Below are 12,503 nucleotides of genomic sequence, written 5' to 3'. Positions count from 1 at the left end.
AAAGCGAATAGTAAATTGATGCTAGGACACGTTACCCTGGTTACGTATTTATTCATGAAAGCGTCACGCGCGCGTCGTGTGAGAGGGCGGAAAGAACCCTGGTGAGTCTGGACTGAGGCTTTTCAGTGCACATTATGCTACCATTTTTTCGAGCATTTTAGTGAGGCAAAAGCATTAAAGCATTGTTCGAGCATTTTAGTGGCATTTTCCCGGAAAATTATTATTTTTCCACAGAAAATAGAAATAAAAATTATTTTTACCAGAAAATTAAATGAAGACTTAACTCGAAATTGAGTCGAGGAGAGGTCAGCGATAGTCAAATCAAATTAAAGGCGAATTATCTTTTGGTGTCTTAAAACTATTACCGTAAACTTCCGAAAGTAACGACCCCCCGAAAGTAAGTGAAAGCCTAACACGGTGCGGTATTAAAGAGAGGAGCCGTTGGAAATATGAACGCATTATAAGGCATTGTATGGGAAACGAAATACAGTCGATTTAGAACGGTAAGATAAATAACACATACTCATTTCTTGTGTGTCCGTTGTCATTTTTGCTGATCTCTGCCACTTTGGGCTTTCTTTGCCATCACTGTTATTCCCTTCATAAGACTTCGTCTACTTTTCGCATATTTTTAATTTAGTAGCCGATTCCTCGTCGTTGTGATTTTTTGTCTATTTAAAATTACATAGCAATCGTGAGGGAAACCGTCTTATTAAGGTGTCAGGGGGAGCACGCTACATTCAGAAAATATATGTTTGACTATGAGTCTGCATTTAAGTGGGTGGGACAGAGGGACGGCAGCCCGGGAAAATAGGGGCGGGAGGCGGGAGAGGGAAGGGTGGGAAGCGGGAATTCTAAGAGGGCGGGAATCGGGAAAGAAATACAAAGTGGTAAGTTTGTCACTCATTAAGCGTTTGGACGCTTTCAAAAACAAGCTAGAACTCAAAATTTTATTTGACTTGCATTTAGCGTCTTTTCAGACTTCTGGGCCGACGAACAATTCGCCCTTAGGCTAATTAACAAAACTGAGGCTTAATTCCTTTAAATTTTGAAACCCTTTGACGGTAGTTAGGTCGTAGGTTATGAAATGTTGTCACTTAAGCTGTCAAAAGACGTGAGTAATGTAAGAGGAGCGAGGCTAAATACAAAGTAAAAAAAGGAAAAGGAAACGCCCAAGGACTGCGAGGCTAAATGAATGGATTTGTTTTGAATCTCAAGGGCGGGAGTCGGGAGATAAAGGTACGGGAAGCGGAAGTATAAGGGTATACGCAAACGGGAGGTTCTAACCCCCTGTACTTTAGCCTCTTCTTATTCTTACCTCGAGAACTCTGCGCTAAGTTTTTCAAAGAACAAACTATTTTGTGAAGAATCTGAACAATTTTTTAATAGTACTTTCGTGCCCCGACGATATTACCGGGCGCGGGGGACCTAGTTCTAGCACTAAATAAAAAGTTTATAGATGGAAAAAATACATAACATTACATGAAATGCCAATCTTTGCAGTTTAATTTTGTAAAGGTCATTTGAAATCCCTTTTCATGAATTTTCAATTTGGTCTCCAGAGAGAAAGGTGACCCGACTTGAATGCCTCTCCTTTGGGCTTGCTAAGTCAGAACAGTTGGGTCTGTGGGTCTGTGACGTGATCCCGCCTGCTGAATCCTGATTGGTGTGCTAAAATTTCAGAAGCACCGGCCGTGTGCAAAGAATAGCCTGCGTAGCTGGTGGATTTTACGTGTGAGTCAGCTTTATGTTGGCGGTAGAGACGCTAACGAGAGTGGCGAGGAGCCAGGAGGGAATGTTCGCAGGCTACATTTGTGACAATTGTATAATTTTGCCAAATTCAGAAGGGAGCAAGAATTCAGTACCTTCTTAAAGGCAACTTGAAATTAAAAAGAAATCCCGACTGAGCAATGCCGCAAACGAAAATTGTACCGTGCTATATTTATTCAGGTTCTTTTGTCTTTTTATTCAGGTGCTTTTGTCCTAGTTAACTTTTTCTTAGCTTTCTCGATATTTCTCTTCTTAGTTCTTTAGACCTACCATTATATTCAGCACTTTCACTTTAAACTGAGCTGGCTGATGACAATTTCCAGCTGGTTTATAGACCCTATTCATAAATGGCTGGCAATTAAAAATTCTTTCGTAAGCATTAAAATTAGCCCAACTTACTTCGTTTTTGAGTTGATAATTCAAAAGAATTTTTGCTTTCAGACGACGTTAGTTGGGCCAATTTAAATACATACAAAAAAATTTTAAATTGGCAGTCATTTATGAACAGGGTCAATTCAGCACTTGACAGTGAGTATTGTGCTTTGATAATAACTTTATCAATGGATGCTACATTAACGTCTAAGACCGAAGCCATAGTCAATAGAGGGAAATGGTTAAGAAGTACGGTAAACATCACAAAAAAAAACAAACAAACAGGCTAAGATTTATGTTGGACGGGTCCTTGACCCTGCACATCTTTTGTTTTATGCTCATAGACTATGCATGAATTTCTTGATCGCAATGCTTCTTTTGGCTAGTTGTATGAGCACACATGACCACGTTTTGGGGAGAGTAATGGTCTATTTAAAAAAAAAACGGGATGATCACAAAGTCTGTCCAATCACTGGTGCTAGAGGTTCATGATTATTTACTTTATCAAATTCATTCATTCTTGATCTTATGATTGTGCCCTCTGGGTTGTGTGAATAACTGCCTCAAGGGTTTTTGGAACTCAGTAGTCAAATACCTATATCAGGATACAAGATTTTAGAGAGGGGGTTCGAGATATGGACCGCCGAAGGCGGTTTCCTGTAGGGAGTCCGGAGTCAATCCCCCTGAAAATGTTTAAGATTGATGTCCTCGGAAATGGAATTTCCGGCATTACGAGGCTAAGTCGGCGTGTTATGATGTCTCATTTTTTTAAACATTTAGAACCCCCCCCCCCCCCCATAGATCCGCCACAGAGGTTTTGAGCAGGGTCACCCCCTATAACAGCCAACAAAAACACACAACAAAGAACTTTGCCAGGTTTCATAACAATTTCCCCGGCTTAAAGATGATTTCCAGTCCGTACTGGGCAGCCTCAGAACTCTAATGTTAGTGGGTCTCACTCGGTGGAATGCGAATCGATGTTATCCGTTCGTTACGAACCACCTACCTTATCTTCGAAGCATTTTAAATTCTTTTTCCAACAATTTCTGTGATTTTTACAGCTAGAAGCAGTTTCATCAAGTGATGTCAGACTCCATAATGGCGGTCGACATGAAACTTTGAATTTTCTTCATGTAAGTAGTTGCGAAATGTTACATTTTGTGACGTCTTACATCAGTCAAAACAAAAAACTAAGGCAAACCCTCGAAAGTGCGTAGTACGGACTGGAAATCATCTTCAACTATGCCGAAACCAAAGTGATTACTCTGGCCAATCACAAAGGACATAGGGGAAGCAGAGAACCATTCAAACTCGAAACAACATGTTGCCGGTGAGTTAGAATAGCGCGGGAAAACGTGCACGATTGGTTTTGGTGTTACTTGTGATTGGTTGAGAAAGTGGCGGGAGATTTTTAAGCCAATCGCAAAGTAAATTAAGTAACGCAAAACCTAAACAAACGAGAACTAGTATCGAAACTCAAGTAAAAAGCGCTCTAACAAATACACAAAAAGTTTGTCTAAATCATTGGTGAGCAAGTTTTGTCATTTTACCAGAGCAACAGCAAAACCTGTTTAAACAAGTATTTGTAAACATGAAAATAAAAGTTCGCTGTCATGTATTTTGTGATTGAATTGTGTTGAGTAACCATCACCAGCCATTTAAATGGAAACTTACATTGGAAATAAGTGATCGCTGATTTTGCTAATTTGGCGATTTTTCTTACACCAGGCAACAAGTCAGTTAAGGTGAAACTGTAATGAAAGCACAAATCAACACGTGGTTAAACGTACCCTTAAACTAAAGTAATTAAAAAGGTTGCTTTTTCTGATCATTGAGACAATAGCTGTGATTGCAGCTGAATCTGCGGTCAAATATTCTTGCTTCAAAAGGCATTCAAATGAGGCGAAAGTGTTAATACATACCCTTTACTAACCGAGTTCGAGGTCCGCACTGTAAGTTCGGGACCGGGTTTTTTTCCAGTTTGATTTGTGCCCATTAGCGAAGAAAGCGGTCTGTGAATCTAAGGGGAAACCGAGGATCCGTAACTTGCATTACGGACGAGAAGACGGAATTATTATATTAAAGAACATAGAGCAACGAAAAGGGTATATACAGGGATAGTAAGATATAAATATTTATTATCTCTACCGTGTGTCTGAAGGATTCCAAGTCAGTCGGCTTCAAATGACTGATGTGAGTCAAAAGCAAAAGGAGTTGGGAAGTCGCTAACACATTTACCTACTCTTACATGTTTTACATTCTGTAAGAATGTAAATGTTTGTACATTTATTTGACGTTAAAACTTGGCCTTCAATTACGAGACGTTTTGGCGACAAAAACAACTTCAAATTTTGGTGGGCCGCAGTGGCGCATCCAGACTTTGAGCTAACGGAGGCGGGATGGGGGGGGGGGGGAGGGGGGTTGGGGGGGGTTGGGGGGGAGGATTTCTTTTTTGTTTGCCCTGCCGGCCTTTCTTCCTTCTGCGATTTCTTTTTCTGACCCAAAATAAGGGGGCCCTTCCCTAGATCCGCCACTGGGCCGTACAGTAGAATACGCGCCGCTAAATTGACCAATCAGAACGCGTGTAGTATCTAACAGACGTAATAGAAAACAGAATTGACTCTTTTTCTTCGCTGGCATGTCAAATCGGTGAGAACTGTAATAGAAACACCTATCTTCTAGAAGATTAGAATATGTAAGTGATATGTTAATTTTCTCTTAGATGAACATTTCATCAAATTATCCAGTTATTAAACTACGCAAATTTTGAATTCTTCGTTTACTGACCGTTTTCGCTCTCCGCCCTTGGTAGACATACTTGTTTCAATCTAAATTACGTTTCAAGGCATATATTCAGGTTACATTATCATAAAACATTGTATGTTACAATGCAACAACTCTAAAAGGCACTGGGTATTTTCACTACGGCCCTACTTCGGCAAACCGTTGAATACACTGCGGATATTTCAGGAAAATCGTGTCACAAACGTGTGGTTTTACTGCAAACGAAAGAAGAAGAAACATCAGATGGTAAACAAATAAAGCCTAGATAATTTCACAAGCCGAAGAATGTGAATGAACACGAGAACTAATTAAGCAATCAAGAGGCGAATCAGACTTGCTCAATCCCTCGGCCAGTCGAAGTAAAATTGTGCCCAATCAGTTTAGGTGTTAAATAGCCTCTCAAAGTTTTAATTTTGCAAGATCTGACACAACGGTGTGGGACGACAATGAAGAAAAAGCTAAGAACCTCTATACCCCCGCAAAGTACAGCCATCATTCATGTATATCCCGTCACCAATGCATCACCTATTTTCACTCATGTCCAATACACCCGGTCCGTAACGGGTCGCAAAAGGGGTGTTGGTTCGCCGGGTCGTTACGACCCGTCACGAATCGTCACCGACTTTCTCGACCGTCACAGCGGAAGTCATGTCGCTAAAAGGGTTAGCGGAAATAAACAGGCGAATGAAGTGTGCGAATATTCCTCGTTCTAAAAAAACAGCGGCCACAGACATTCGCACAAGTGTAAAGAACGACGCAGGTTAATGATGAGCCTCTCGCGAACTGACAACCAGTCACGAATCGTCACCATCCGTCCTGGTCGTGACCATCCGCCGGCATGTCGCGAACTGCACAAACGGTGACGGGTCGTCGCGATCCGTCCCGATCGGGACGATCCCCCGACATTTTCACCTCCCTCCATAATACCGCCATAATATTATCGAAGTCTCTCGCGAACGGACAAATCGTCACGAATCGTCACTATCCATCACGGGTCGTCGCGAACCGTCCCGATCGGGACGATCCGCCGACGAATTCATCCCCCTTCATAGTACAAACACGATTTTTTTCTAAGTCCCTCGCGACCTGGCAAACGATCAAGGGTTGTTACCATCCGTCCCGAACGTGACGATCGGCGGACATGTCGCAAACTGACAAACTGTGACGGGCCGTCACGAGCCGTCACGGATCGTCACCAGTTTGGCGACCCGTTTCGGATCGGGTGTATTAAACAACCCTCACCTATTTAAACTAACATTTTACCTGAGTGATCCACTGTAATGTTTGATGTCAGTTGTGGAGACCAAACACTTCATAATCTGTCACAGAAAAGTTTTCAGCACCCGTGAAGAACGTGCTTTCCTGTCCCGAAGGACACTCATACGAGTAGCCAAGGCCACTGTAGCTTGAGGTACCTGCGTTTGCATTCCCTGATATATGTAGGTCATGCCCTCCGCCAAACGAGGGTCCATAGCTGCTGACACAGTGGATGGCATTTTGTTTATTCTTGGTGAGAGGCAGTTTAGTTGGTCCCAGTCCATTCGGGTTGACCACGCTAAACAAAAATGCTTGCGAGGATGTTAGCCATGAATCAGATCCTGATGATGCAAATATCTTTGTCTTAATATTTAGGCTCTGGTTAAATAAACAGTCTTCTTTTTCGTCAGTTAAATAAATTATTGACATTGCCAGTCTGTTGCAAACAATATAACTTTTGCATATCAGGTGACTTTGTAGCTTCTTAGTCAGGAATGATGGTTTTTATTCTGTAACAATTTCAAATACGACCTATGAATATCGCATGTCTCGCTGGCTCCCAGTTTATCACCACCTGATTCTAGGCACCAGTTTGTATTAGGCTCCTTGAAACGGGGACGGGCGGAGAGAGTTCCTTCTTCCCCTCTCCTCCTCTCCTCTCCTGATGCTCAAGTTGACTTACCACTTGCCCATTACACTTCGGTGAAGCCTCCGAAATCATTGTTTCCTGTTTTCACAATGGCGACTATCTGAATTGGATGAATTACAAGGGACACTGTTTATTGATTAAAACTTTGAAATCTGTAAACTTACCTGGGCTTGTCCATGACTGTTCATTGAAGCCTCCAAAAATGTAGTTTCCACTATTCACAACGGTGACAGTGGGCCCTCTATTATCACATTTGGAGTGGAAGGTTGCAGCAGCGAAGCCATCTCGAGAAGCTCGGAACAGAAGGTGCCATTTGCCCTCCTGAGAAGACAACCACACTTTTAACACCCTTCGATGCTCTTCATTCGTCAGAATCACCGAGTCCTCGAAATTCTTCGGCTTCAGCTCATCCAGTATCCCTTGAATCTGATAGAATTTAGCTTCTGCTTCAAGCTCCTTGTGACATGTTGCACCTTCTGGTAATATCAACTCGCCGTTACGAAGATAATTGAGTATAAACCGGAAGTGAGTTCCGTCTCGGTCGATAAAGAACGTTCCGTCCTCTGAAGGCTTCATCTCAAACTTCCCTGAAAACATGGCCGCCAGCATCGAGTTTGGATCTTTGGTTAGTGTTTGAAGACTTGTAGTGAAGTGGTGGCCGCCGACATTGAGCTTAACAGTCGAGGAAAAGTGAACATGTTCCAGCTTCTTCGACATGGAGTTGATTGCTTCTTGCTCCTGGCGAAGTCTCTTTGCTTCTCGCATGAAGATCTCGCATGCTTCTTTGAAGTGACTTTCTGCGTCTTCCAAGCCTTGGTCTTCACATCTAACATTTTGAACACTCATAGTTTCTTCTAACGAACAAACGACACACTGAAATCTCCAAAATGAAGAATAGGTTACCGACTTAGCTGAAGTAAACTAAGTCACGTGAGTCGTGACGTGATCAGAAAGTGAAAGTGGAGTAGTCATTTAGAGCCAAGGGCTGCGGAAATTTCAGTTGAAACGTAAATGGAGCAGTAATGTTATGCCATATCCCATCGAAAGTGTAGACTACCTCCACTAGTACTCCTCTTTTTCGACTTTTTCCGTTCGTAAAAGAAAAAAGTCCGGCATTTCGTTACTATTTGCTAAATTCCCCGGTTTCCGGTCTCTTATCAACAGAAAACAATATGAGTGAGGGGGGGGGGGGGGGGGGCGTGACACGCAATTCAATTTGCAAAACTCTTTGCCAGCATGAAAACGAGGCTTACATATTAAAATGTTGTAAAATAATCGGTTAATATTTGTTTAAGAACATTAGAAATAATCATTTGGGTACTCTATTTATTTCACGAAGATTTAATAGTAATTATGATGTAATCACGTGACAATCACCTCCCGAGATTTTTGTTTTCTCGCACATACTGAATACATAACAAGAATGTCATTACAGAATGGAGTAAACTAAGAAAAGCACACACATCCCGTGTTTATATATATATCGTAAACTGCAAGTCGCACTACGAAAATATTTACGACAAGCTCGAAAAAATCAAATCACGGAGATGTGTCGGGGGGAGGAGGGCGTCTGAGGTTACCAGCTATCAGGAAAACGTTGAAAACTGGCTGGCAACACGGAATTTGAAACACATTCTATTAAGATCAGGTTAATGTTAATTATTGCTGCATTCTCCTGAACACTGACATAACCCTGTACAAGGGAGATTAGCTTTGATACATTTGCATCTGCCAGCACATTCTTGTTTGCAACCACATTTAAGGAGTTCTAGACAGGCTTTGGCCGCCTTCAGGAAGGGTCATCCAGACAGGTTTCCACGTGCCATCCATGTCACACCAACCCCATCCCTCGGGTGAAGGAACCATCTGAACGGCCTGCAGGCTTGTGTACCAGATGCTACTTTGGTAAACTGCTCTTAAAGCGTGCTGTAATAGCGCGTCCTACATAAGCAAAATTAGAATTCACTGTTTGCTACTTTTGTCCCTGTCGTTACACATTTATTACTACAGAAACACGGCATGAAATAAATAAGAACAGTAGAATAAGTCGAAAGCCTGAATTTCACTCCTTACAAAATGTTGCGAACTCAATTTACCTGTGTGGGAGGGATGTTCTCTAGGGTCCTGTTCCTTTTGGTGAAAATTTCTTTGCGGGCTTCATTTACATTGATCACATTGCTGGCCTTAGATAAATCGCTCTAGAAGTTTGAAGATGAAATCATCCTTGTCCAGCTGGTAATAAGGGTGATCTTGCAGGAACTTAAATGCCCCTGTCACGTCAGGGAATGACTTCCATGCGTCCCAGGCGGACTTCTTATCCTTGCCAAAGAAACAAGAGGTCGGGGTCGCATCCAGTGAATGAATGAAACATAGGGAGTGCCCGAGATGTTTAAGGGCCAAGAAATGCGCAGGTGGCATTCACGCTGATGTGTTGGACATATTTCCCCATGCCCAAACCAATCCAGATGGTTGCAGACGGGTACAAAGCGATCAAGGCATGAAAAATCCCTATCATTTTCACAAGAACATCCGTATCCACTGTGCGGACAAAAACCTGACTATATCCTTTGTTCAGCGCGTGTTGAACATGTACAGCAATTCTTGTGTCGGCTTCCTCGTGGTCACATCTCTGTATATCGGTAGAACTTCTGCTTGAGACTACAGATTCGTCTGAGGTGATGTTTACTTCCTTGTTCTCGGGAAACTGGAAGTTTGAAACTCTGCTTGTCAGGAAGGCAAAGAGTTCTTTCTTGTTGGTACTTTTCTTCTCTGACACTTACCTCTCTTCTCTCTTGTTGAATCCTTGATACTGTTCGCCTTGTACGTATCCCAAACAATGTCCACTCGTTTACTTGAATGGAGATGATTCAGAATGAATGGGATAAAGACGTTTCCAGCATAGCTATCAAAGGTGGAAACAGTTGTGGATGGAAGGACGTGAACAACAGCTGCTCCATCAAAGATCTTACAATCGTAGAGTGGAGATGGATCCGGCTGCTTTGTACTGGCAGGCTTAACACATGTCAAGAGGTCTGACTTCTTCCCGAATCTTAGCTTTCCAAACTCGGAGAGAGATGGTGGGTAGGGCTGGTTTTCGTGCATAAAAAATTCGTCTAGGTCTCCGCTTCGATGCTGGGTGGCAATGTACAAACGGCTGAAAAGGTTGCAATCGCTTTTCAGTGCACTTACTTGCTGCTTTGACTTTGTTTTTGGCTTGGGCTTTTGTCGTTTAAACAGCGGCAGAAAATTTTTCTTGATGGTATCATGAATCGATACAGTTCTATCTTCGATCACTGTCTTTACAAAATTCTTGTACTGATTCTGGCCCACACTCTCGATAGACTTCAATGCATTTACAACCTCTTCTGATGCGTAATCTCCAGTTGCAATGTTCACAAGCTCTTCCACGTCTCCTTGAAACGGATTTCCTTATGTTTTCATCGCGTCTGTCAGTTTTAGCACCTGCGTCTGGTATGTCTTCTGTGTAGAAATGTCACTTTCATGGTGTTTTAACGACTTTTCAGCATTGGGGTCATTTTCTGTGAGGTACGGAGCTTGAAACTCTACCAGCAAGCGAGCAAACCCCGGACCAGAGACCATCCATCTTTGAAATGCTGTTGGGCTTTCGGTTAAGCCCACTGCACCACCAGAACCTTTTACGATGGCGTTGTTCTGTTCGTGAGCTTGATCAATTGGTATCATAGAAAATGGCTTCTTTGTCTTAGCTACAACCCAGTATTTCTGTACGTCTTCTTTGACTGCTGGTGACAAGGATGTCATGTCCCTGATGTGCACTGGAAGCCATCGTGCATAATTAGTATGATCCAAGGAGTGAAACCATGGAACGAGGGCTTCAAGTGTTTCAACATAGAGTAGAAAATTTCCTTCACGAAGGGATCTAATGAAAATGAGTATGAGGACTTCCAACCTGAGAATCATGTCCCAAAAATGGAAAGTGGGGCTCTTTTCACTTGTGGAGGACTTCCACTGCTCAAAAGATTCTTCATCATACACAGGGCCGGGACTCTGGAGAAATTCCTCCCTTCGGAGCTTGTGGAGAGCTAAAATAGTTACTTGGTGAGCATGCCTTGTTCTTGTTAAATGGGTCACTTTCAAGAATGACTCTGCTGTACCAGAAGATGCGATCCCAGCTTCTGCCAATGATGCTGTCCATCCTGAATCTTCCAGGAGGTCACCGCATACACTCCATAGAGCCATTTCGATGTGCAGTCCGCCAAACATCACTACATGCCTGCTCTCTCCATGGACCAAGGGCCAGTTCCATTGAACAAATTTTGCAATTGCAAACAAAGGCTGGTCAAATGTAGTGATAGGAATTTGCCCCGGATTTAGGTACGCCGTTGCCTTTCGCTGCATCTCCATTCCATGTTTGACCATTGCCAATGAAGAAGCTTTTTCGTAAAACAGGGGCAGCAGTCCAGAAATTACTGGCAACATAGGCGGTGGCCTGTTCATGGATCCGTGGTAGCCTGACCAAGTAATGACGTCATTACTTCGAACTTCCTTGTCTACAGTAGCAAGTGCATGCTGAACCCAACAATCTTCCTGTGCCATTGCTTCCTGTAAGTTTCCGGAAAAAGCGTCTGTATACGCTGTTTTTGATACAGCAAGTTCCGTTGTTTTAACGCCAATTGCAGGAACGGTTGTAAAGCTCTCTGGAAGCTGTATATTCCTTTCCGATCCTTGAGGAAGTGTTATTGGAGGCTTCGACTGAGCGCCAGCTACCGAGCTGCTTGGGAACTGAAAGAGACTTATCCCTGTGCCGTGAAAGGATCCCTGTGCTGTAGTTGAAGGAGGATTGTAATCTATATTGTCAAGGGCTCTAATAGTAAAAAGGCCACAGTTCAAGTTTAGGGGACAAACCACTCCATCTTGTTGAAAGCGACTGCATACAGCAGTGCCAAAACCATTCATCAAATCATCCACTCTGTCGTATGAGACGCTTATCCTCAGTGGATAGAGCTGGTTTATGATCTTCTTGCTTCTGGTATATGCGTGTATACTCAGGCCAACGTAAAGTGGCAATGGGGGTTCCCTTTCCAGTGAATGTCGGTTGCTGGAAGTTGAAGAGGATTTCTTCTTGGAGTTGAAAACAATTAGTTGTGATATTGTCAGTGTTGCTTGTGACTCTGTTGCGCTTCCTTGTGCTACATTGGACCCATTCAACAGCATTGATATTAACACCTTTAGAGAAGAGGGAACTGATGCATTTTGGCAATTACTGGGGAAACTCCCATCAAAGTGGAATCCAGGTTCGTTAAACATTTCGCATCTCACAATCCTTGCTGCTTTCACCAACTGAATTAGAGCGTCGGATTCATAGTCATGTTTCCATAACTCTTCCCTAAGCAAGGCCGCCATTCCTTTATTGAAAACTAGGAGAACATTCTTCCCGTCACTTTGTTCCTGACGTTTGCCAGGGATTTGACTTAGGATGCGTGATTTTAGACGGGCCTTGTTAAGTTCTTTCTCAATGCCAAAATCTTGTAGACGGTTCACGTACAATTGATGTAGTTCTGTCAGGGTCAATATGTACTTTCCATCGTCTACACAGCTCTCCATGGATGAAATTAACTCTACGAAAGCCCTAGCCTCATTCTTCTTATCTTCCTCACCTGACTGGCAATCTTGACTTTGACGAAGAAATGCC

At 42.8% G+C, this 12,503-nt stretch overlaps 2 protein-coding genes across 2 annotated transcripts; both read right to left on the bottom strand.

Moving 5' to 3' along the window:
- Positions 1-4,572: 4,572 nt before the first annotated feature.
- Positions 4,573-7,734, bottom strand: LOC145485961 (uncharacterized). The gene is made up of 3 exons (XM_081464631.1): positions 6,997-7,734; positions 6,190-6,524; positions 4,573-5,141 (listed from the first exon to the last, which is right to left on the bottom strand). The coding sequence occupies exons 1-2, from the start codon at positions 7,676-7,678 to the stop codon at positions 6,217-6,219; spliced, it is 990 nt and encodes a 329-aa protein (XP_081320757.1). The 5' UTR covers positions 7,679-7,734; the 3' UTR covers positions 4,573-5,141; positions 6,190-6,216.
- A 1,966-nt stretch (positions 7,735-9,700) lies between these two features.
- On the bottom strand, positions 9,701-11,609 carry LOC145485958 (uncharacterized). Its single transcript, XM_081464626.1, has one exon. The coding sequence runs from the start codon at positions 11,405-11,407 to the stop codon at positions 10,262-10,264; it is 1,146 nt and encodes a 381-aa protein (XP_081320752.1). The 5' UTR covers positions 11,408-11,609; the 3' UTR covers positions 9,701-10,261.
- Between the last annotated feature and the right edge of the window lie 894 nt (positions 11,610-12,503).

This window comes from Orbicella franksi, chromosome 4 (genome assembly GCF_964199315.1).
Source record: "Orbicella franksi chromosome 4, jaOrbFran1.1, whole genome shotgun sequence".
In the NCBI taxonomy this organism is placed as follows: Eukaryota; Metazoa; Cnidaria; class Anthozoa; order Scleractinia; family Merulinidae; genus Orbicella; species Orbicella franksi.
This window is presented reverse-complemented; position numbering and strand designations above follow the sequence as displayed.